General features: G+C 31.1%; 4 protein-coding genes across 4 annotated transcripts in view; 2 read left to right on the top strand and 2 right to left on the bottom strand.

The window, feature by feature from the left end:
- Positions 1-7315: 7315 nt before the first annotated feature.
- Positions 7316-7828, top strand: HELRODRAFT_182210 (hypothetical protein; the record flags this gene model as incomplete). Its single annotated transcript, XM_009032514.1, has 1 exon — positions 7316-7828. One exon carries the CDS (start codon positions 7316-7318, stop codon positions 7826-7828), a length of 513 nt encoding a protein of 170 aa, XP_009030762.1.
- Positions 7829-8135: 307 nt separating this feature from the next.
- Positions 8136-8507, bottom strand: HELRODRAFT_90397 (hypothetical protein; the record flags this gene model as incomplete). The annotated part of the gene is made up of 1 exon (XM_009032497.1): positions 8136-8507. A coding segment is annotated over one exon (372 nt), but the record flags the coding sequence as incomplete, so codon positions are not given.
- Positions 8508-18664: 10157 nt separating this feature from the next.
- Positions 18665-24152, top strand: HELRODRAFT_182211 (hypothetical protein; the record flags this gene model as incomplete). The annotated part of the gene is made up of 4 exons (XM_009032515.1): positions 18665-19169; positions 21504-21603; positions 22923-23214; positions 23583-24152. 4 exons carry the CDS (start codon positions 18665-18667, stop codon positions 24150-24152), a joined length of 1467 nt encoding a protein of 488 aa, XP_009030763.1.
- Positions 24153-27284: 3132 nt separating this feature from the next.
- The window catches only part of HELRODRAFT_182212 (hypothetical protein), a gene marked incomplete at both ends in the record, with an annotated part of 1242 nt that continues 578 nt past the window's right edge, over positions 27285-27948 (bottom strand). Inside the window, one exon of the mRNA XM_009032516.1 lies at positions 27285-27948. This exon is cut by the window's right edge and continues 578 nt beyond it. Coding sequence (XP_009030764.1) covers positions 27285-27948 — 664 coding nt within the window.

A 27948-nucleotide genomic window follows, 5' to 3' on the forward strand; every position in this document is an offset into this window, starting at 1 on the left:
GATTTTCTGTTTATGTATTTTATTTCAAATTCCTTTTTTTTGAGCTGAAATTTTGTATGTATGTGAATAAATTCAATAAAAAAATTGTATGAATTCGTTTAAATCGGGCGTTGTTTTTATTTTCCCAAAGTTTTAATTCAATTTCACCTTTAAGTATTTATAATTACAACAAATTAAAAAAAATGTTAACATACTAAACGAAAAGTGTATTATAATGTTTAAGAGTTAATAAATCAGTGAAGCAAAGACACACAGGATAAACTAATGAAACACACGAGTGAGCAATTAAATAATCTGTTGGCAATTAATGCTAATGTTGATTAGTAGGCAGCTGGTGTTGAAGCTAAATTGATCTATTTCACGTAAAACTAGGTTCGATCACCAACTAATTGTTTGCTGGTCTGTCCTTTCATTTTTTCGTTCATTCATTCATCCATCCTATCATTCGTTCGTTCATTCATTCATTCGTTTGTCAGTCAATTTATTTAATTTCTTGATTAATTCGCTCCTACGATAAATTTGTGCGTGTGCGTGTACTGGCGTGTGCGTGTGCTGATGTGTGCGTGTGCTGATGTGTGCGTGTGCTGATGTGTGCGTACTATCATACGCGCCAGCATACATAAAATGATTCGTAAATCATAATATTCAAATGGAAAAATTTTTTAGAATAGCAACCTGTCGTCTTATGTAACTTACATCCTTGTCCTCAAGTTATAAAAAAAGGGACGAAAAATAGAGAGTTTATGTCTCAAAGAGGAAAAAAGAGAAGAATAAAGAGAAAGAGAGAGAGTAAGTAGTCAGTGGCAGATCTAGGGGGAGTTGGAGTGAACACTGTCCCCTTCAGTTGTGAGGAGTTTTTTTAATAAAAGTCAGAAACGACCGTTTTTTGTGTAAAATCGGCTGAAAATTGAAAGCAACAAGCAAAAAAAATGTTATGAGTTGCACTACCAAAAATCTTGGACCACCCTCGTAAACATTTTGCCCCCTCCCCCTCCCCGTCAAAGTTGTCTAAATCCGCCACTGTAAGAAAGTGCGGATCACTTAGAAAGAGCGAGAGAGAGAGAGAGAGAATGTTATACAGAGAAAGATAGAGAGAGTAAGTCATAGAGGGAAAAAGAGAAAAGAAAAGAGAGAGATAGTTATAAATGGAGAGGGCATAATATAAAAAGGCGATCTTCCAGGACATTTTGTTGTCATCGTTTGAGTTTGGCTGTTTTTAAAGGGATTAAAAAACTTTTTTCTGATCTGTATTTTGCCGCAGTTTAATTTTCATAGTTAATTTAAAAAAAAACAAAAATAATTTTTTAATTTTTATCTCACAACAATAAATAAATGATGAAAATACACGCACACAAAACATCAGAGATGACGAAATCATCACTTTGTCCTAATTTTTATAGTCCTAATTTTCAAAAGTGAAGAATACTAACAAGCTAACAACAACAATAACAACGACAACAACACTAACAACGTCAACAGCTACAACAATATCAACACCATCATCAACAACAACAACAACAATCTCAACAACAGCAACACCCAAATACCAAACAAACTAGACTAACAAAACTTGATAAAAATAATTAAAAGAATATTATCCATCTAAAATAGCGCCCTCTTCTGTCAGCCATCAACAACTACTTATTGAATTTTTTATGAAACGAATTAGACAAACAAACAACTATCTACTACTGGAGTTACCAACTTGCGGTAAGATACTACTTAATTATACTTCTATTTTACTATCAAGCATTTACTATTGTTAACGCAGTATATTAGTAACTGTTAATAAAAATTTTAGTTAACATTATCAAAGTATTTTAACGCCTTCTTCGCTAATGTAATTGTACTAATCGCTAATTGTACTGTTCAATCATTAAAGCGTTATTAGTATATCCATTTGTTAGTAATTTGTGTAGTATTGTTTACATTAACGAATGTTAGTATATACTAGTATTTGTTGCACTGCTAAATATTTTATCCTCATTAATTCAAATTTTTCACAATACAAAATTATATTTTCACACAAAAAATTTATTTTTTTCAAATAAGGAATACGTTGAAAAAATACTTTCATGTTGTTTGATGTCAATTATTATTAGCTATATTGAGTTACATTGGGCTCGGGTATCATTTGTATTTTTTGTTGTCTGTTCTTTTATTAGATTATTCCTTCCTTCATTCATTCAATCATTCATTCATTCATTCGTTCGTTCGTTCGTTCATTCATCCATTCATTCATTCATCCACCCATTTATTCATTCATTAAGCCATTCATACATTCAATCCTTTTTTTCATTTATTCAATTATTCATTCATTTATCTATTTATTCATTCATCTATTCATTCCTCAAACCATCCATCCATCCACTAATTTACAAATCCGATACTTAGATACTTACAAAGCACTAAATACGGATACTTACATTTTATTAACCATTCGAAATGTCAGCCAATGAAACTATGCCAGCTGATTTTTTATTTCAACATAATCACACAAAAAAACTAAAAACAACAACAAAATAACAATAAAAACTACAACAACAACATCAACAACAATAACATCTAGAGAAACATCAACAACATAACACAAACACAACAACAGCCTAGCTCCAACCACAACATCATCATCATCAACAACACTTAACGACAACACCAACAAAACAGAAACAACAAATAAAAATAAATACTAAAGCAAACACATTGAGGTCCATGGACCATATAACACTTTATACGAACCGAACAGGCATGCATAATCTTCAGACTTTTTAATATCTTGGCTTACTAAAATAACAGAGTGTATTTTTTTGTTTTTGTTTTGTTTTTGTTTTGATTTTTCACAAAAAAACACACGAATACCATAAAAAACAGTCTAGTTTTGTTTATCTGTATGCCTGTCTAGTATGTATGTTTCGTTTGTATATAACACAATGCGTGCAAGTTTGTTAATGAAAGATTATTGCATTTTAATTTAGATTTTTTTAGTATAAATTGAAAAAAAAAACAAAAAAAGGCTATGAGTATATATATTAACATGTATGAGTGTATTATTTGAACATGCTGTTCGTTCAGTAACCGTCGTAGAATGGTGAAGAGCGAGCAGTATACAAGTATGTATGTAAGACGTTTGTATAAATATATATGTGTGTGTGTATGTGTGTATTTATGTGTGTGTGTGTATGTGTTTGTATTTATGAGTGTGTGTGTGTGTGTTTATGTATTTACGATATGCTTTTAACTTTTTCCTGAGAGATTTTAATTGTTGGATCTTGCTTCATTTAAGAATTTTAGTGCGGGTAGGTACAAAAAAATTAGTTTTTTTTCTGAAGTGAAGAAAAATTTGAAAACAGAGAAATAAGAATGTAAGTAAATAAAAAATAAATAATGAAACATGGAAGAACTTACAAAAAATATACAGAAACAAACAAAGCAAATAGAAAAATTAACAACAATTAACCACAAATTAACAGAAAACATGAGAAAAAGGAAACAAAAAAGCAAAAAACCCAAAAGATAGCTCTGGCGAGAGATGGTTTCCTCTGAAATATAAACGTCAAATGAAAGAGGAACGTACGAGCCAATAACAACCTTACCTGCCAAGAAGCGTAATTTCATATTGAAAAAATATTTATGTACCACGAAATAAGAAACTTTGTATGCCTGTGTATGTGTGTGTGTACGTGTGTGTGTGTGTGTGTACGTGCGTGTGAATATATGTGTGTGTGAATGTGTTTGTGTGTATGTGTGTATGTATAGTGGGTATTGAGTTACTACCATTAATTCATTAAGCAAACCCCCCCAAAAAAAATCTAAAGACAAAGGCATATAAAAATATCTACATAAGTAACATACAGTACAATTACTTTTCATTCAGAGTCATGCGACGAAAGACAATGCCGTATGTGGAAGCATCATTAGATGCTTGTCTGTCATCCTCACCATCATCATTCGCATCATCATTTTCATCATCCGCACTAATATCATCATTATCATTGCTATTATTATCATCGTTATTATTAATATTATTATTAAAATCGTCAATTTAATCTTTATTATCATCGTATTTACATTAACAACATCTTTTTTGTTACTATCACCATCATAATCACAACTTAATTACCATCATTATCATCATCATCTTCATCACTATCATCCCCATCATTTTCATCTTCCTCTTCATCCTCATCGTCATCATCACATATTCATCGTCGTCATCAGCTTCATTTTTTTAATAAAATCATATAATCCGGTTTACTTATTTTAATCAATCAGTTTTAAACATAATTCACACGTACGCACATACACGAATAAACACACATACACACACATAAACAAACACATACATTATACATAGGAATTTATATTATAATTAATATATAATTATGACTAAGATATAATTGTGGGGTGGAATATTTATGTGTATATGTTTATGTATGAAACAGTTATTACGTGAGAATGATTGAATGTATATGGGCAGATTATTTTTATGTATGCAATTTTTTTATTTGATTATCTTGTGTGAGTGTGTGAGTGTGTGTGTATATGTGTATGTGTGTGTATGTGTCATTCGTGTGCGTGCGTGTGTGTGTGTGTATGTGCGTGTGTATGTGCGTGTGTGTGAATGTGAATTATTTAGTATGTGGCATACTTTTGTCATTAAATCTACCTGCTATTAAATGTTAGTAATTGGACAATGATGATGTATGTATGAATGTTAGTTTCTATGTATGTGTGTGTAGATGTATGTGTATGTTTGTCCTACACATGTATTTTTGTTTATTTGTTTATATTTATGGAAACAGTCCGCTGTGATGTTTTAAAGGTTATTCTATTCTGAATAGTTATTCAAACCTTTACGCCAGATAGTATGATAGTCACTGAGTCAGACAGTATTCGAATACTGACTGAGCTAACTCGGCTATGCAAGGATGTTTGTGTGTAGTAGTATGTGTGTGTGTGTGTGTGTGTGTGTGTGTGTGTGTGTGTGTGTGTGTGTGTCTATTTGTTTGTATGAATGTGTGTGTGTAAGTACGTGGAGATGCTTGTTTATAAACTTTTTCACGTTAATACATATGTGTATTGTGTCAGCAAGATCTAACTACTATAATAAAATTATTTTCACACATGTGTGATACATATATACACTGCTGAATATCCATAAGTATCGCTACGTTTTTGTACATATGGCAATGTCTTCATTGATATTGTCATGCTTTAGAGAGTGTAATTTGAGATATTTGTGAATGTTATGACGAATCTGTTGAAGCACCAAACAAACATACAGGAACATTAGTATGCATGCGTGATGGTCCGTTAAACAGGAATTAACCTTTACCAACATGCAGCCAGAACAATTTTTCACCTTATTTTGAAATGCAAATTAAAACATTTTAAGCTAAACGCAAATTGCGCCTTAGGATATCAAAAATTTTACATTCCTTAGAAAATGGCGGAATTTTATTTTGGAAACTTATGACCAATGTCGTCCCTTTGTCTATATCGTTCGGATGGTTTACTGTGTATGTGTAGACTGTAGTTTTGGTAAACTCTCAAGTCTAGACTAGTTAAGTTTGGCGGTTTAAATTTGGTTAGAAATGTAAAAATGGTTTTGGTTCATAATTTGTCAATATCTAAATCCGAGCGTTTAATTATGGTTAGGCGTCAACTTTTAAACAGCATATGAATATAATTGTGTTAATTTTTTTCAATTAAAATTTTTTCCTGAATTTTAAATTTTTTTTGATAATATATGCAAGAATAAAAAATTTTATTTATAACATGTCAGATACAGTCGTCAGAATCTATAATGAATATTTAAATGAACACGATTTCCTGTAAGAAAAATGTTCACTGTTTTGAGATGAGTTAGAAAAAAAAACTTTTCATTTACTTACAAATAACTATTCACGTGAATAACTTGGAGATAAAGGGGAGAAAGGGAGAGTGAGGCGGATCGATTAAGCGATACCTGTCAGACATCAATAAAAGTCACTTTTGCATGGTTCTTTGATAGTTCAGGGTTGTGATTATCACGTAACAAAAACCTAATTAATTACTTTTCGCTGGCGGCAAACTTTGTTAGAGTGTTTCAGTTTAGCTATCCCTACATACATCGAACATAACTGATATTGATCTAGGAATAAATTCTAAAACTTCAAAATTTGCAGATAACACTAAATTATGTGCTGTTGTAGACAACGAGTAAAGATATTAAAATTCTAGCTTGCAAATAGGCAGAGGATTGGCATAAGCTATTCATTACTAACAAATGTGCCGTCAAACACATGGGAGCGAACAAGAAGGCAAACGTATTCAAACTTGGAGACACACCACTAAAAATGTAGAGGAGGTGATGGATCTAGGGGTAATAATTTATCGGAATGGTAAGGTAGGGTGGCAATGCATCGAAGCAAACTGGACTCTGGGTATGATAAAAAAAAGCAAAGATATGATCATCATATTAAACCAATATAAAGCATTGGTTCGACCGAAGTTGGAGTATTGTGTTCAGCTTTGGAATCCAGATTTACAAACGGACAAACATATGCTCAAAAATATTCCAAAAAATTGATATAATTTCAACAAAAATTTTCGTCAACATAACAAAAATATGCTGGTTAAATTTCAATAAACTTGTAATAATTTTTGGTCGAGTGATAATTTGTTTAAGTTTTTTGTTTTAATGTTTGTGATCAAAGAAAGATCAAAGAGCCGCCAAAAAGTGACTTTCATTGTCACGTTTAGACCACTTTTAAGAAAATCGACCGATCAATCAATTGTTACATTATTAGTGGTCTAAATATGAAAAACAATACAAGGGAGGCAAACCTTAAGTGATACTTGTCGGGTGCCTCTTTAATCTTACGTAACAACAACTTAAGCTATTTTACGCTTTGATCTTTCACGATATTACGTAATAACAACTTTGTTAAAGTGCCAAGTTCGAAATAACTATAACTTGACACAAAAGTCCTTTTATAGATAATTTTTGGTGACCCACCAAAAATTATCTATAAAAGGCAGACAAGAATAGAAGAGCCTCATAACCAAGTTGATCAGCCAGCGTTCACGTCAGCCATCAAATTAGACAACAGACACCTGCTGTAAATTTCCAATAACAAAATTCAACAATAAATTCAGCGATTAATACAACAATAAATTTTGGAACAAATTCAAGCGATAGCATTACGACAAATAGAATTTACCAAGAATTTTCCTAAAGCTATTTTACAAATAACTCTTTCATCCATCGCCAGACACTATTTTACAAATATCCGACTACTCCTCAAGCAAACGAATAAATATGAACAAACACATGTGCTCAGAAAGCAATTGCATCTTTGAGAATTGTTGTAAAGTCGAACGTATTATTAAATACGTACAAACCGGTTCGATATCAGATTCACTCAGCCGAACTGTCAACACTGATCAACAAGAACGTGAGGAGGAAACGTGCAGCATTTGTTTGGAAGCGATAGAAACAAACTTTGCTTACCTGGCCGGTTGTTCGCACGGCTTCTGCAGAGCGTGCATCGACCAGTGGAGAGTGAAGAGGACAACATGCCCACTCTGTAGATCTCCATTCCATCTCACCATCTACACCTCAATCAGGGCTACCAGGGAGGAAGTTGACTATTTGAAGGAACAACACTTCCTGTGCCCGTTCAATGAGGCGCCACATCACCAAGTGACATACAGCCCTCGAGTCATAGAGCAGTTTCTGAACATCATGAGGTGCAATGTACCCATCGACCAGCTGTTTGCTCCGGATAAGCTGATGAGTGCAATACAACAAATTTATGACTACGTCTTCACACGGCAAACTTGAGTTGTCTAAATAGTTTTTTGTAAACTATGTCGATATGTGTGTAGCATGTAAATAGTTTTTTGTATGTGAATAGTTTTTATGCAAGTAAATCAATTTTGAACGTAAATAGTTTTTAGTATGTAAATAGTTTTTGCATGTAAGCAGTCTGTTGTATGTAAATTGTTTTAGTATGTAAAAAGTTTTTAGTATGTAAATAGTTTTTTATATGTAAGCAGTCTTTTGTATGTAAATGGTTTTTAGTATGTAAATAGTTTTTAGTGTGTAAATAGTTTTTTGTATGTATGCAGTCTTTTGTATGTAAATTGTTTTAGTATGTAAATAGTTTTTTGTATGTAAATAGTTTTTTGTATGTAAATTGTTTTAGTATGTAAATAGCTTTTTGTATGTAAATAGTTTTTAGTGTGTAAATAGTTTTTTGTATGTATGCAGTCTTTTGTATGTAAATTGTTTTAGTATGTAAATAGTTTTTTGTATGTAAATAGTTTTTTGTATGTAAATAGTTTTTTATGTAAGCAGTCTTTTGTATATAAATATTTTTTAGTATGTAAATTGTTTTAGTATGTAAATAGTTTTTTGTATGTAAATAGTTTTTTGTATGTAAATAGTTTTTTGTATGTAAATAGTTTTTTGTATGTAAACAGTCTTTTGTTCGTAAATAGTTTTTAGTAAGTAAATAGTTTTTATGTAAGTAAATCAATTTTTTATGTAAATATTTTTTCTGTATTTAAATAGTTTTTTGTGACATTTCAGCAAATAACTTCAATTTATTTTTCTACGTGATTTAGATGAGATTTATTACCAATAAAATATCAAAAAATTTTAGCATTGAGTTGTTCACCTTTCTCTTACTTTCAGTTTCGCTATGTATTGGTTCGATTGTCTCGTTTCAACGTTGAAAATCGTTTAAAGTTTAAAATCGTGTTTCAGGATAATTTTGGCACAATTTGATTGTAGCAACTATTAGGCTAATTAATGCTGTTTATCATATTTAAATAAATTAATAAATTAATAAGTAAATAAATAAATAAAATTAAAACAAATTTACAAACGCATTACATGAACATACACAAAACTGACATTGACCCATTTACAATTTTTTCTAATTAACATTACGTAAAGAGCGTGTTTAAACAAGACCATCAAGTCGAGTTTTTGGAAATGGCAAATACGTTAAAGGAGACGAAAATTATATAAAAAATTGAACAAATACTCACGTACACACATACACGTACACACATACATGTACACACATACAAAGAAAAAATATAAATAGTTTTTTTATGATACTCTTCAATGGTGTTGAAAAGTTGTAACGTTGTTTTTTGTATATGTATTTGGTGTGTGTGTATGTATGTGTGTGTGTGTGTGTTTGCGCTTATGTGTGTGTGTAATTTTATTTTTTTTAAACTATTTTTCTTACAGATGTTTTATCATCACTAAGTACAAAAATTTTTAACAAAATTTTTCATTTTAAAAAGCACCCTACTCTCTGTGTGGTTATTGAAGATAAATTTTCTCTTCTTTACGACATTTTAGTACGCCAGTTTTACGTTGAATTCACCAAAGATTATATACACTCTCTGAAATGCGTTCTGAATACTTACTACAAGTATTCTGAGTTGAATTCTTCACTTTCAACTATTTTTTATATGAATTTGTAAGTCAAGACAAAATTATACGCATATACACACACACAAATACATAAACACACAAACATATAAACAAAAGACATAATTCTACAAACAGACACACATAGAGACACACTTGAAACAACACATTTATACACACCACATTTTCGCACACATACATACACAAATAGACGTACCTACAACAACACATTTATACACACATATTCGCACACACACACACATACACATAAAAATACAAACATATGAACAAAAGCCCATACAAATTCACACATATGAACAAAAACAACTATTTCATCAAACGTTACCGACATGACGAATACTCAATAAAGATTTTTTTTTAATCTTCAGGTAGTATTTTATTTACATCGATAGAATTTGTTTGCCTCTATGTAGCAAGAACCTCATTTCTAGATATTATGAATTATCTCTTTGTTCAGTCCATATGTTTGCACGTTAGCTAGTAGGTTAGAATAAATTTATTTTCCAAGATCAGAGGCGTGAGGTTGATTCCCCCTCAAATAAAAGATCTTACCATGGTTAAAGATTAATTATTAAATTTAAAAGTTAAGTATTTAATTTTACATAAGCTATTATTTATTTCGTTTTATCACCGCATTATGTTTAGTATATTATAGGTTTGTAGTTATATATTAAAAATTAATTTAGTTGTTATTTCAAATTTTCATTATAATTGTTATTTTTAAAATAATAATAATAATAATAGCAATAATAATAATAATAAATAATAATAATTTTTAATTAAAAGACACCGATGTTTATATTTAGATGCATAAGTGCTGCCTCTTAGCGTACGGTGATGATGATAAGAGTCCGATGTATGATGTGTATTTCTAACTTTTTTTTACGTATTATTTGCTTATTAGATAAAATTGAACGTCATCTCGGCGAGACTTTTAAAAAATTTATGTAAGAGCGAATTAATTATTAATAATTATCAAAATTGATATCAATAAAAACAAAATAATAAAAGTGATAAATGGCGTAGATTTTTTATTTCTCAGAATTTTAAATCGACTCCGCACTTGACGTGTTAGGCATTAGAAATCATTTACAGAAATGTATAATTTTACATTTACAGAATTGTATAATTTTACATTTACAGTAATGTATAATTTTACATTTACAGAAATGTATAATACTTATATATATATATATCATGTTCATGTTTGATACCTCCCAAGCCCATGCGAAAATGTGTACACTGCTGATAAGAGGAGTTCAATATTGATCATAAGAATAGAATTATACCTGAAGTAACTAACTCATCTGATACAAACTTCCACTGGTTTTTTTCATCATATCTTATGTAATAAATTCAATTAAATTAAAATTGAATTTTTTCTAATAAATATGCTGACATATTTTTTGTTTAATATTTCAGTTAGTGTAATACGACAGTTCAAGTTTGATTAAATCGTTTGACAAATTTCTTTAATTGATATCACAATTTGTTAGCTGGTAGTACCAGGAAAATAATAGTATTATTGTTAGATTTGAAGTTGAGCAACATGACCACCAAAAAGACACGTTTGTCTGGTCCTCTTCTGGATCCTGACATTAACTTTCCCGTGTTAAAGAAGTTTTCTAATTCCAGAAAGCTACCCGCTCATGCTGACGTTGTTCATACATTATCGGAAACTGCGCGCCAGTATGAAGAAGATTGCGTCAAACTGTATAATTTTATATTGCCTGAGTTAAAAGCCACCTTAAGCAGACAACGCCGTGACAACGAAATTACTTCGGATTTTGAGGAGAAACATCTTGTTGATAAACAAGCCCCAAGCGTAGACTTGAACATTTGAACATTTATGTGTTCAAGTAAACAACCGTCTAGACAAACTACAGCAGCTTGCGTCTGTCAGTAGAAGCATTATCATTCAACAGACCGAAGAACTTTGGGCACGGTCGAAGTTGTCAATTAGAAATTTCAGTGTAGAAGCTTGTCAGGTTAAGAATCTAAAACTAACTTGGAGTCAATTTATGAAAGAGAAGTTTCAGACAGGTTTTGCTGAGAAACAGATTATTGCAGTCATAGAGATTAAATATGGTTACAGAATTGAAAGAAAAATATGGTCCTTATGAAGTTTAAGGATACATGAAGTTGGACATCACTGAGGCCAAGAAGCAGAAAAGAATAAAAAAGAAATTCAATTTGCATAAGGCTCATCAACGTATTTGCCCAAATCTGATCCTCTGTTTCGCATTCAAGTTACACTTGCGAAGAAAATACGTCGTGACGAGAAGTCGCTTGAGTTCAGTATTTCATTGAAATCCTAATTTGGATAGTACTCAACAAATCAGTCACCTTTCAACATGGAACAATTTCGGAAATCATTAATTCATTTACTTACCTGACTCTGTACATTTGCAAATTATACACGCACACATACAAACAAATATGATGCATGTATCTCACATAATGTAACATGATGTAACAAATTCATAGTTGAAATAAAATAAATGATTGCAGTTGGGCATGCAGGTTGCATTAATTTCAGTCTTTTTGGTTTTTGGGTAGGTTTCTAAAGGTCGGTTTGGGTAGGTTCTTGTATTTGGTTAAGCTCGAGATTTCGAAACATCTTGGGTGGGATCAAGTTTAACCAAAAAATATAGTGTTATACATTTTTGAAATTCTTGTGTGGTCGGTAACTCGATGCAAATGGTATTGTGTTAAAATTCAGGAACTCATGATTAGCACTACCTTCTAATATTATTATTAATCCATATTGAAAATGCATATTTATATTTTTAACGTAGATGTTTATGTATGCATGTGTGTGTGTGTGTGTGTTTTGTGTTTGTATATGTTTGTTTGTGTGCATGTCTGTGTGTCTATGTATGCACGTGCGTGTACATGTGTGAGTATATCTATGTATAATTGTATGTCTGTATGTTTGTTTGTTGTATATAAGTGTATTACATAAACGTTTATTTCAACACAAACATGTCTTTTATTGCCTGCAAGCGATTATCGTACGAATACATTTTTTCAATTTAATGGTCACTCTAGTATTTTTATTCATTTTTATTTTATGTTATCAGAAAAAAAAATTCATCTAGAAAAGTTTGAAATTTTTTTTCTCGTCTTAAAATTATTTTACATTTTATCGTCGAGTTAACGTTATAGAAAAAATATATTTGATGTTTTTGGCTTGTTCTTCCGTTCGTCTAATCATTCATTCATTCATTCAGTTATTTATTTATTTATTTATTATTTCGTTTGTTCATTCATTCGTTTATTTATTCGTTCATTCGTTTGTTCATTCGTTCATTCGTTCGTTCGTTCATTTGTTCAATTTACATTTTTTTTTGTATTTTCTTATAAGGTTTTGAAATTTACGACGCTTTGTTGGAACAAAAGTTGCAGTAGAAGTAGTAGTAGAAGTAGTTGTATACGTGTTGTCCTGTTTTAATATCAGTAATCAGGTCATAAGTATTGCTACTAGAGTATTGATGTACTGATAGTAATGATATTTATAGCTGTGAAGTTGTTACTACTAATAACTGGTTGTAGTAAAAAAAAGTAATAAAGAATTGAAAGTAAAAAGAGAATGAAGAGTAATTTTAATCATTTTTACAATTGCCATCTTGAAGATCGTAGTAGTGGTAGTAGCCGCGGCAGTAGTAGTAGTAGTAGTATTAGTAGTAGTAGTATTTTATTCTATAGTAGTAGTAGCAGTTTTAGTAAAATTAGTAACTGCAATTACATAATTTTTAGCAGTAGTAGTGGTAACTTTGTCAGTAAAAATAACTTTGATTTAAGTGTAACACGTAAAATTTGAATAGATCAACAAAAAGTCCAGAAATAGCGAATTTGACGTAAATCAGTGAGTTTGTTTGTGTGTGCGTGGCGTGACGTGTTTCAGCGTCTCAATTTTTTTTCTTTTTAAACAATTTTATAACGTTTGCATTACTGCGTTCGCCACGTCTTAATGTCCTATTTTTATTTATTTCTTTCCTTTTCGCTCTCTTCTCCTTCTTTTTTCAACTTCATCTCTCTCTCTCTTTCTCTCTCTCTCTCTCTCGGTTTCCTCCTTTTATATCTTTTTCTACTTTCTCTCAGTTTTTTTATTTTTCTCCCTCTTTTTTCTTTCCTTTCTTTATATATTTTGCTTTTTTTCTAGATCTCTCTTCTCCCTCTGTCTGTTTCTCTCTCTCACTTTTTTTTCACTCTCCGTCGATCTCTCTCTCTCTCTCTCTCTCTCTTTCTCTCTCCGAGTCGATCTTTCTCTCTCTTCTCTGAATCCATTCTCGTATAATTAAGTAATTTTCCTAATGTAGGTCGGCGATAATTTATTCGAAATTTTAAAAAATTCAGATGACAAATTTTTGTTCAATTTACATTTGACTATAACATTACACATTTTTTCTTAGAAAATATAATTAAATATAGTTTTTCAGATGAATAATTTTTAGCTCAATAAATAACAAAACTAGCAAAAATATGATTTGGAAAATAGGTCGTTGAATCGAGGTGCATTTGTAAGACAAAAAAACTCACAAAGAACGACTTTAGGAAAAAAATTTACGACTCACACCCATTGAGAAATTGTCAAAAATGCAACATTAAAGAATTGGAAAAATTAAAAGTTGAAAAAATTTAGGCGAAATAAAATTAAAAATGTCGCCGAAAAGTTTAAAAATATCCCAGCAGAATTGATTATTACATTGACGTGCCTACAAAACCTTTGGATGATTGCGTCATTTCACGTTGTTAATCACAAATTGTTATCGATTGCATTAAATGTTGTTGTTTGCTTGTGTTGTTTGTGTTGTTTTTTCATTTATTGGTTTGCTTGTTTGTTTGTTGCTGTGTTATTTTTATTTTGATATGAACATTTTGTTGTAGTTTTCATGTGATTGCCTAGTTGAAGTGATGTTGCTGTTCATGTTGGTGTATTGTTGTTAGTGCTGTGTTGTTGCTATTTGCAATTATTTTTGATTAATGGCTCTTAGTTCAAAGAGTTATTAGGAAAAGCCAAAAATTTCACTTTGATTAGAATATTGAAACTTTTTAAAATATTGAAAAAAATTTAATCTGAATGAAAATTGGAAAAAAAGAATTGATTTTTTTTCTTACGAAAAGCTGCAAAAAAAAATTTGAAGAAATTTTTTGTAGGTCTCATCCCATTTCCAATTTCGAATAATAAAGTGCTTTGTCAAAATTTTGTCCTATCATCCGTTAGCTTTCTTCCCCCACCCCTCTCTCTCTCTGTCTTTCTTTTTCTTTCTTTCTCTCTTTTTCTCTCCTTCTCAGTTTTATTTTTCTTATTTCATTGTTTTGAAATGCTTCAACACATATTTGTAAAACTATCCCTTTATAGGAATAAATAAATAGATGAATTCGTTAAATGAATGCGATTGAGTTTTTATGACTAATCAACTACGCGGTATCGTCCTTTTGAGAGAGAGAGAGAGAGAGAGAGAGAGAGAGAGAGAGAGGAGAGAAAGAAAAAAACCAGAAATGAAGTCAGAAATAGATTCTTTTATTTTAAAAAAAAGATGATTTTTTTTGCCCTATTTGGAAGAATATTTCAAGGTTTAATTGCACGATTCTCCTCATTGCATGCTAATGAAGCCAAAAAATGGTTTAAAATGTCATCTGCACTTATTTAACCTCCAAACTGTTGATTTCATGTAACTGAAAAATGTCTCTATATGTAGTTTTTGGTAATTTGAATTGTAAAATATTTGATTCCATTCGAAATTTGTAATGTCGTCTCTTTGATTTTTTAATTCAATCATCTACAAATTTCACAAAACGTAAACATATTTTTGGTTTTTCATTGGCATGGCAGAACAGATAGCATAACATCGAATAGTTATAAATGAACTTTCGTGTTACAACAATCACAGCACACGACCTACGTACACGCGCAAACACTACATAATACGCATTGTCTTTGAGTTAGAGCCAGACTGTATCCAAACCATATAATTACGTATCAACAACGCAAGATATGGCGCTTCTACCAACTGAGCTAGCCCGCTGACAATTTAAAAAAAAATACAACTACTCGATGGACTATACGTGAACAACTAAAATAAGTGCATCACTCTTTCATTTTTTCTATATATGAACTTAAATTTTTTTTCCAAAACATTGCAAAGTTGTGGCAAAAAGTCTTTTTAAATCGATAAACATGACATGAAACTCGGAAGCGCTCTTCATAAAGTTTTCATAAGTTTTCAAATTTCGTGAGGTGAATGCGTTTTGAAGGTTGTCATCAACACGAATAATAATTCATCAATAGAGAAGAAATGAAATATCAAGAACTTTTTTGCACACACCTCGCCACATAAGATTATGACATAGATAAAATCTGAATATTTATCATTATTATATGATTATTATGTTAATTATTTCATTATCTATTCAGCAATAATAAATTTGTTCGTCTCTATAAGGTCCAATAAAACTTCTCAGAGAAAAAGTGCATGGGTATGACGAAATGGTATTAGTTTTATTATCTACTATTATTATATTAATATTATTTATATATATATTATATTATTATTATTATATTTATTATTATTATTGTAAATTATTTTTTTTTTATTATCTGTCTAATAAAAATTATCTTCTACTACTGCTGCTGATACTACTACTACTACTACTGCAACAGTGATCAAATACAAAATCCGAGAGATTCTGTCTCTAAAACAAAATTACTCCGTTGGATAATGAGAGATTGAATTATGATACAAATTTATTCATTTATTTATTTATTCATTTGTTCATTCATTCGTTTGTTCATTCATTTGTTTATTCATCCATTTTATCATTCATTAATTCATTTATCAAATATTTTAGAATATTTTGTTTGGTTACATCATTTACAGTTATAATGTACAAGAGATAGAGTGAGAGATAGGAAAGAGAGAAAGAGAAATAAAAGAAAAAAAGATATAAGAAATATAATAATTATTTTTGTATGGAGATATGAAGAACAAAAGAGAGAGAGAGAGAAAGAGGGAGGGAGAGAGAAAAAAAAGAATGAAAGAGGGACCTTCATAGCAATTATTTTATTACGTCTTGCTACAACTTCCCAGCATAAATCATGAGATGACGAATAAATTTTTCCAAGTGCAATTGTAAAGGAGCAAAAATATTTTAAAGTTTGAGGCACGCAAGCATTCTGTGACGTCATAATGACGACAAAGATGATGACGACGATGACGATGATGACGACGATGATGATGACGGTGATGATGGTGGTGATGATGGTGGTGGTAATAGTAAAAGTTGTGAGAAAAAAATAGTAATATAAATATATAGCAGTAATAAAGGTAATACAGATATTTATTATTTTTATTTATTATTATCATTATCATTTATAGCAGTAAATATAATTGCATCCAGTATAGTATAAATACTATTATCATTACTGCTACCACTTCCATGAGCGATAATAGAAACGTTTGGGTGATAATAAGTGAGAATAGAAACGATTGGGCGATAGTAAGTGAGAATAATTGTCAACATTTTCGCGCTTTATTGGTCGACTAGATTATTCTTTGGTGTGATGGAGATAGCGTTTGCTTATCATCTGGGCGCTCTGCTCGGCTCAAGTTCGCCATCAATGTCACAATGTCAAGGTTATATCATTTTTTTATGATATCCGAAATATTTTTTCCAGAAAGAGAGAGAGAGAGACACCCACACAAACAATTACACGCACAAACAAACAAACACATACATGCACACAAACACAACACAATAAAACACATTTCAACGCACTAAGGTCTTAACAGGGGATTGTTGTTGAAGCGTTATTTGTTCATAATTACTTTTTTTATTACCCTTTATAAAATCGCTAGAATTATAAAAATACTACTTCACTACTGCTACTATCTCTGTCACTACTACCACTACTTCTATAATTGTTTCTTCTACTATTACTACTACAGTTACAGCTGCTGTTGCTGCTACGACTACTACTACTACTACTACTACTACTACTACCAATACTACTACGACTACTACTACTACCAATACTACTATTACTACTGCTACTACTACTAAAACCATCTCTTCTACGAATGTTACTACTACTTATAGTAGTAGTAATACTACAACTACTACTGTTACTGCGGCTGCTACTACTATTACTGCTACTTCTACTATTATACAAATGAAAAAACGTACATACCAAATGACAGTTATACAAACATACACATAACCACATACATTATGATAATAAACAAATATAAATACAGTTATACAAACATATATATACAAAATGACAATCATACAAACTCACACACACACACATACATATATAAACACACACATACAAACACACACACATACATACATAAACACACACACACACATTTAATGAGCTACCAATCGACAGCTGAGTCTTTCAGAATATAAATAACTCGATGCAGCCACCCAAAACATTCATTTTTTCAAAGCATCGAAATGTTTTATGCAACATATTTTGGTACCACACTTTCACATCACACATAACACACGCACACACATACATATCACGCACGCACACACACACAAACAACGATCACATAAATACATACATATTAGCGAATACACAACCATACACTTGTTTTACTGCGTCGCTGATAATACTACTAACCATGCATATTTGTATTTCTGCTCTAATACTATCATTACTGCTAAAATTACTACTAAAATATCTGTTACTTTATATCTAATTATGGATGGCTTTTAATGTTATATTTTTTTGTTATTTCTAAATAAAATTTTTTTTAAATTTGCTTTTTTTACTAGTTTAAAGTGGATTTTATAAGGATTGTTTTGACTTGACTTACTACAACAATAATTTTTCCTCTATACTGAGTATTATTTTTATCATAATTATTATCGACAATTATCATTATTTTTAAAAATTTATTAGCGATAATTATCATCATTTGCGTTACAAACATAGTATTTTTTATAACACTTGTAACAGTAAACACGAGAAATAAAAGCATTATTACAACAACAACAACAAAAACAACAACAACAACAACAACAACAAAGACAGCAACAAAAACAACATTAAAGACAACACAACGATAACAACAACAACAACAGCAGCAACAACAACAGAACAACTACTATTAACTACTACACATACAACTGCAAAATTACTAACAAATCTGTCATCACTATTATTGTAGCAAGCAAATTCCTAAAATGATGGAACAATATTTCTACCAGCAAGTCAATGGCATCTATAACATCAACAACAACAACAACAACGACGACGAGAATGATGACATCATTGACAACAACATCAACAACAACAACAACAACATCGACAACAACATTTTCGACAACACCATCAACATCAGCAACGCCATCAGCAACTTTACAGTATTTCTAAACAGTACAACAATCTATAACGACAACATTTTTTACAACAACTACACCAACATCAACAACAAAATCTACTTGAAAAGAAATTACATCATCAATAGCTTAATATACAGAGATGGGCTGTCTATATCATTGTTGGCAGTATTTTTTTTGTTGATGTTTTTGCTGGGGTTTTTAGGAAATATTTCAGTTGTCGCGATAGTTTTGAGAAATAAGCAGATGCACAATTTGACGAACTATTTCATTGTGAACCTGGCGATTGCTGACTTGTTGGTCACCATATTCTGTATTCCTATTACCTTTGCCGAGAGCTTTGTGTATGGTTAGTGGCGTTTGTTTGTTTGTTCGTTTGTTTGTTTGCTTGTGTGTGTGTTTGTTTGCTTGTGTGTGTGTTTGTTTGTTTGTTTGTTTGTTTGTTTGTGTGTTTGTTTGTTTGAGTGTTTGTTTTTTTAATAATTTTATTTTAAATATATTCATTTGTAAATATGTAAAAAAATAAATAGATTTAAAAACCAAAGGTGTAAAATTGTCCTATTAAAACTTTTTTAAAGCCCGTGACGACCGATTATCTCTTTACAGTGTGTGAGAATTTCGTGAAAATTTTAAAATGTTTTTTTTTTTGAGAAAAATTCTTTGTCGCTTTTTTTTGCGTTGGTGACGAAGATGATGATTGTGATGATGATTGTGATGATGATGGTGTTGACTATGGTGATTGTAATGATGATGATGATGATGTCATCATCATCATCATCATCATCATAATCCTCAACATCACCATCGTCATCATCTTCATCATCCTTATTATCATTATCATCAACATCATCATCGTCGTCTTCATCATCATTGTTATTTTGTCAATGGATTTCCTTTGATGTTAATTAGGCATAAATCTTGCTCTTCTTCAACTAATCGTCATCATCAACATCATCGTCTCGTCGTCGTCATCATCATCATCATCGTAATCATCTTCATCGTAATCATCATCGTCATCATCAAAGTCATCATCTTCATCCTCATCATCATCGTCGTCGTCGTCATCATTGCCATAGCATAGAGTATTCCTGCTAAAAGTTCAGCGCAGTAGAAGTTTAATCAAGAGATTGCAGAAAAAAAAATAAACAAACTCTGAACAAATTAACTTGATCAACAAAACGTCAATAAACCAAACTATTATAAGAAACCAACTATACTACTACTACTACTACTACTTCTACTTCTACTACTACTACTACTACTACTACTACTACTACTACTACTACTACCACCACCACCACTACTATTACTACCACCACCACTACTACTACTACTAAAGCTATTACTACTACCACCACTACTACTACTACTATTATTACTACTGCTGCTGCTACCGCTACTACTGCTGCTTTTACTGCTATCTTGAAACTATTTTTATTACTGCTACCAGCATTATTAAACAAAATAAGACCACAAGAACTACTTTCACGAGATATAAAATTGAAACAGTAAAGAATACTTGAAAACTGCACGAACCTATTTTTATTCACTTTAAACTATTGACAAATTTTTCAACAAATTATTTCCTTTGATCAGCGCAGAGAAATTGAGCCATAAATTCAATCCAGTCACCCCTTTTCTAAAAATGGAATGTTCCGAACCATTGGTATTAGTAATAGAGGTCGATGGATATGAAAAAGAATGAATCGTAATAGCAATGTCTGTTTGTGTGTGTGTCTCTCTATTTGTGTTTGTTTGTCTGTTCGTATTTGTTATTATTTTCGTTCGTTCGTTCGTTTATTTGTTGGTGTGTGTGTGTCTTTGTGTGTGTGTGTACATACACATATTAACACATACACGAACGTACGAAATCTTACAGACGCATAAAACATACCACATGTGCAATACAGTGTATTTGTATTTTCAGACCAGTTCAACGCGCCGACAATAAATATAGTTTTGACCTTATTCTTTATGTTATAGCTATTTTTATTTTGTTACATTTAATTTTTATTGTTTATAACTTTATTTTATTTTATTTTTTTTTCAAATAAAAAACCCCTTCGCTTTCTTCATCCATCAATGTTATCAATAAATACATTAGACACTTTGAAATTTGGCTATGGTCATTTTTATTCCATATAGAGCAATTTTCCTTTAGACCAGGGGTGGGCAAACTTTTTGCTGTGAGGGCCGCAACGAGAATGCTTTTGCCTTTAAAGGGCCGAATATGTACTTAAATTGCGTATTTTTTCGACCCGGAGGAGAATTTTTTAACATTTGTGGCCCCTTTTTTGGGTCATAATGTCAGGCTGATAGACTGCCACTTTTAGGGTTCCAAAAACAGAAATATAATTGGTGATTAATAATAATAGCGAAAAATAATTTTGGCTCTAACATCTATAAAAACAAATGAACTTGAGCAAGAGATTGAATGTTCTCTCAATAAGGAATTGTTGGATAGACATTATTAGCCTATTTTTTTCAACAACTTTTATTTTTTGTCAAATTTGCGGGGTTTTCGGCATTCAACTTTGGACAAAATTCACTATTTGGTGCTTTTCTACTATCTCATCATCCGCGTCATCATTAATATTATCATCGTCATATTACCATTTTTATCACATTCCATCCCCAACAGATTCATCATTATCATTATCGCCATCATCGTAACCGACAACAGGTTGGCACTACTCTGCTCTTCTCTGCAAACTGACTCCATACCTGCAAGGCGTCTCTGTCATCGCTTCCGTCTACACCCTCACTGCCATCTCCCTTGACAGGTTATCCCAAAAAAAATTTAATTTCAACAAAAAAATATTATATTATTTTTATTATTTATTAAATAATAATTATAATAATAATTAATATTATTATTATTATTATTATTATTATTATTATGGTAGTAGTTGTAGTAGTAACAGTAGTAGTAGTATTAGTAGTAGGTATTAGTAGTAGTAATAGTAATAGTAGTAGTAGTATTAGTAGTAGTAGTAGTAGTATTAGTAGTAGTAGTAGTAGTAGTAGTAGTAGTTGTTGTTGTTGTTGTAGTAGTAGCAATAGTAATAGTAGTAGTATTAGTAGTAGTACTAGCAGTTGTTGTTGTTGTGTCTTGTTTATAGTTTTTCATTGTTTATTATTTCTTCGACTGAATTTTTTTTTCATTTCAATTCGTTCTATCGATGATATTTTTTCAATTTTCAATTTTTTATTTTCGTTCATTTTTTTTCATTTTTAATCCTTCTCTTGATTCGATCTATTAATTAAATTTTTACAGATTTCTTTAGCAAGCACTGTTTTCTTTATTTGCATTGTCTTGTGTTTTGTGTTTATTACCTATTTTTTCCATTTGTTTATTTATATGCTTATTTATTTCTTTGGTCTCAACTTGCAAATAGAACGCACATAAATAAGATTATACAAACACCCAACCGCACTGATGCAAACACACACACACACACATACACACACACACACGCACTCAACACACACACACAATCATTTACACACACACAAACACACATACACACACACAATCATTTACACACACACAAACACACATACACACACATTCACAAACACACATTAATGCACACACTTACATACACGCATATACACACAAACACGTTCACTTATACACAAACACACACATACACAAACGACAAAAAACACAAACAACAACGATGACAACATTATACTTACAAATGAGCCTGTGATATCGGGACAAAAAGTTAATGAGCGGAAAACTGCCTAGCGGTCAAATGTGAGCTTAATGCATGAACAAATTATTTAGAAATAATAATCTCTCTATAAATAATAATTGATTTTTCATTACTTAATTATGGTCATCTTATGTTACTTTGTTATTACATTTTAGATTTCATTCGGTTCCTAATTTGATACTATTTTTGATTTTTCTAGTTCTTAATGCTTATCACACGCAAACACACACACACACGCACACATACACACACAATAATACACATTCACTACACACACACTTACACACGCATACAAACAAAAAAATAAACAAACAAACTTAACAAAATTAACAATAAACCTCAAAAATTATACAACTACCTACAACAACCTCTTCCCCAAGGTACCTGGCGATATGCCAAGTGTTCGAATTCCGCATGACGAAGACAATCGCCCGCCGCATAATTATAATAATCTGGATGTTGGCTCTCGTGATGGTAATGCCCTGGCTCATGGTCTACCAGCTTAAACCCAGCACATCCCTACTGGCTGACAACCGGACATTCTACATCTGTCTGCCCAGCTGGAGAAGTGATGTGCTGGCTATGGTGCATTTTATGGGTGTGATGTTTGTGTGTTGCTATGTTCTGCCGCTACTGATGATTACGTGTTTTTATCTGCTGATCGCCAGGAAGGTCTGGTTTAGATCGGCACCCGGAGTGGAAAATGATCAATCAATCAAGGCTATTCAGAGGTGGTTCGTTCGTGATGATGATGTTGGTGGTGTTGCTTGTTCGTGTTTATTGTTTGTTGTTGTTTATTTGATTAAGTTGTTGTTTGTTCAACGTGTTTATTGTTTGTTTGTGTTGTTGCTTATTTGATTGGATAGTTATTTTTGTTGTGATGTATTTGCATTGATTTTATTGTTGTGTTTATTTTTTGAGTCATTTTGTTTTTGCAAACCACAAAGCGACAACACACCCACAAAGATTCACCACACACCCACATACAAAGACACACACAAAGACACACACACACCATCAAATTAAGATCCAAAATAAAGGTGGTGAAGATGATAATGGTGGTGGTGGTCCTATTCGCCATCTCCTGGCTACCCCTCTACATGGCTTTCATCTTCATTTACTTCACAAAGGTCAACAAAAAATTCATCACCGAATCAGCCGTCTTCATGAAATGGCTCTGTCAGATGAACAGCTGCATCAATCCGATCATCTACTGCCTATTCAGTAAGAAATTCAGAAGTGGCATGAAGAGATTAGTGCCAGGCAGTCTCTGTTGTGGCAACGCTCGACGATTCTTCGCCACCAATCAGTTTACCACAAGTGGCCGTCGAAACAGGCAGTCGACGTTAAGAAGCGACGAGGACGATTGCAACGCTGGCCACAATGGCGTGGTAGATAATGGTGGTGGTGGTGGTTGTAAATTCAGACGTCAAAAATATTCAGGATCAACGAAATTGAGTTATTTGTACGGGAAGAATGCGTCCCTTTGTCTGAAAAGCGGTCAGGATATCAGCAATCATTCTCCTGGCTCTTGCAACAACAACAACAACGACAACAAAAACAACAATAATAATAATAATAAGAAATTATTAATCAATAATAGTGTGTAGTGAAAAAATCATGTGAAAAAACAACAAGTACTTCTTGTATCGAAATGATCTTTCACGTTTGAAATATGTACATTAATTTGGTATTGGTCTTTACTAAACATCTTCGTTGAATGGCTAAAATTATGAAATTATGAAAGAAAGAGAGAGAGAGAGAGAGAGAGAGAGAGAGAGAGAGAAAGAAAGAAAGGGAAAGAGAGAGAGAGAGAGAGAGAGAGAGAGAGAAGGAGAATGAAATTGTTTTTGAAATTTAAATAAATGAAGGTATAATCCTGGTGTATAAATAAATACTGATCATGAAGACTTGGCAGACTAGCGAGAATAGAATTTAATATAATAAAATGAAGTATCTATCTACATCTATCCATGTATTTATATATCTCTATCTATCTATCTATCCCTGTCTATCTATTTATCTCTATCTATTCAATTCAATTCTATTCAAATAATCTTTTATTCAGTAAAGTATCATTAAATACATAATACTAGGAGACCCGAAGTTTGCACTTGTTGGGCCACCGAAACAGAAATTGGAATAAAATTTGAACAAAGATAAACAATAAGTGATAAAAAGAAAGAAAAAAATAGAACCAAACAAAATAGTAATAATTAATCGACAAAAACCTTAGGAACCAAATGAAAACAAAAGCATAGTTACACGGGGAATTAACCGGTAATGAAAGAGGAAAAATGATTCGTTAAGATTAATTGATAAACTGAATTTTTAAATAAACCAGCAGTATTCAAATTTTTTACGTGAATTGGTAATAAGTCCCAAAGTCGACAAGAGACATGAAAGACGGAATTAATAAAAAAGTTAGTACGAGGTTTAGGAAAATAAAAATCTATATTATGTCTTAAAAATATTGATCGATTATTGATTAAATGATTTAATTGGTGGCACAAGGAAGGACAAAAATTTAGTTTAAATAATTTATAAAAAAAACATTAACGTGAAAAGAATGTGTAACTGGTAAACTTTTAAAATTCCAGATGATATAAACAAATGACTGATATGCTCAAATTTTGGTAACCCAAACAAAATACGAATAAAATAATTTTGACAAAGATTCAACATACGAACGTTAGATTTTGTTGTAAAACCCCAAATAGAAATACAATAGGTGAAAAATGGCAAAACAATAGAATTATATAGTGTTATTAAAATATGTCTTGGAAACCTTGATCTCAGTCGGTAAAGTATTCCTAAATTTTTTGTAGCCTTTTGTGAAATGAATTGAATGTGACTAGTCCAGGATAAATTGCTAGAGATAAAGATACCCAAAAACTTTGTAGATTCAACCCTGTTAATGCAAACATTATTTAATAAAAGCTGAATATCAACAACACTTGTTCGAATCTTAGGTCCAAATAAAATAAAGTTAGTTTTAGCTATGTTTATTCTTAAGTTATTAGCCTGAACCCAGTTATAAACGTTACGTAACTCTTCATTGAAAATTGATACCAATTGACTAACATTAGAATTAGAGAACAACAGAGTGGAATCATCGGCAAAAAGAATAAATTTTAAAATTCTAGAACAATTACGAAATCATTTATAAAAATATTGAAAAGTAAAGGACCAAGGATAGAGCCTTGAGGTACCCCAGAAGAGATAGGAGAAAGAGGAGATCTGGAATTATTAATAGAAACATATTGAAACCTTTCATTCAAATAAGAAGCAAACCAATCAAGAGCAATACCCCTAACACCATACTTAGATAATTTAAATAATAAGATATTATGATCAATAGAATCAAAGGCTTTAGATAAATCAAGAAAGACACCAATAGAGAACCTTTTAGACTCCAAGGCATGAGAAACAAAGTTAACCACATCAGCTATTGCAAACTCAGTAGAACATTTAGAACGAAAGTCATATTGATTAGGAACAAGCAAGTTATTAGAATTAAGAAAATTAGTAAACCTTTTAAAAACAATTTTTTCAATGAGTTTAGATAAACTAGAGATAATAGAAATAGGCCGATAGTTGTTAAGATCATTAGGCTCACCAGATTTAAATAACGGCATAACTTTAGAAATTTTTAAACACTTAGGAAAATATCCGTTATTAAATGATAAATTAATTATGTGACATAAAGGCGAAAGAATATTTGTTATAACAGATTTTGTGAAGAAAATTTGAAATCAAATCGTCACCACAAGAATTAGAATTATTAAAATTATTCACTGTATCAAGAATGTCAAGTACAGAACAATCAAATAAAACAAATGAGTTTACCTTATCAACATTACAATATTTTTTGAAATTTAAATTATTATTATTATTAATATTATTATTGTCATTGTTATTACCATTACCATTATTAATACCACCATTATTACTGCTATTATACTATCATTATCACTACCATTATTACCATTATTATTACCCCGATTATTATTATCACCACTATTATCATTACTACCAACATTATTATTACTATTATTATTATCACCATTATTATCATTATTAAAAATATTATTATTATAATTACACGTAGAAGAAACATTCGAAGAAAATTTATCATTAAAACAAATACACAAACTCAGATCATCAGTAATCAATTCATCATGCAATTTAATAGCAAAAAATGTCGGTTTTTTTTTAACACCCATACAAAATTCCAATAAATTCCAAGTTTTTTTACCATTGCTTTTAACTTTATTAAACAAATAATAATAATGCATGTGTTGATTTAGAAATTTTTAAAAGTAAACATGTAAAATCATTTAGAAATAAGTTTAGGTCAGTATTAGGGGGACGATAAATAACATAAATCAAGTAATTATGACATTCGATATTTAACAATTCAACAATTAACAATTCAAAAGTACGTGAAAAATAGACAAGGTCATCACGAACAACATATTTTAAAAAGTTTGATATAAATATACCAACACCGCCACCAGTAGCGGAGACACGATTTTTTGATAAAAAGTTATAACCTGGTAAATTAATTAATTTATCGTTGGTGTTACTAAGCCAAGTTTCTGAGACACAGATTAAAGAAAAGCAATTATTGCACACTTGAAGGAGGGCATCAAGTTCAGACATTTTATTGTAAAGACTTCGGCTGTTTATATGCATCATTTAAATGCAGTTCACGATCAAACGAGGAAGTAGAATTTGAGTTAGGCATTTTTAGATGATGGAGCGGCAATGTTTGAAACTGACTGATGAACCTGATTGTCGAAGAAACACCATTCATGAAGAATGACACCACTTGGCCAGTTGTCTTCATTCATCACTTTATCAAAATCTATTTCGAGAAACATAATTCTGAATGCTGCGCTAGTTTTGGTTTCATTAGTTTGAGAAGAGTTGTTGTTAGTATTGTTATTATTATTGTATGATGAACTTTTTTTATTAAAAATTGATTTCGTAAGAGGAATACATGATATAGCTTTTACATCAATTGCTTTCAAATGATTGATGAGATCTTCAGATGTGCATTGGTCCAACTTGCCGACGTAGACTAGTTTTTTACGTGGTTCAGTCTTCATCGACCTTAAGGTTGTTGAGCAGTTAGTTTTTTTGCCAATTACTTTTTTAATTTGTTGTATTTGTTGTTGACGTTGGACAGCTGAAGGAATTTCTGGTTTAATCTTAACTGAAGGTAATGCTCTAGATTTTATTTTATTTTTACTCCGTTGAACTAACGTAAAGTCATCATCATTCAAGTTATCATCACTTTGCACATCATTATTAGCTCTATCGGCCCATGAAAATTTTACAGTATTTGTTGGCGTTTTTATTACTTCATTGCCTAGAGTAACATTTTTGTTCGTATATTTA

The sequence above is a fragment of the Helobdella robusta genome (genome assembly GCF_000326865.2).
Source record: "Helobdella robusta unplaced genomic scaffold HELROscaffold_82, whole genome shotgun sequence".
Lineage (NCBI taxonomy): Eukaryota > Metazoa > Annelida > Clitellata > Rhynchobdellida > Glossiphoniidae > Helobdella > Helobdella robusta.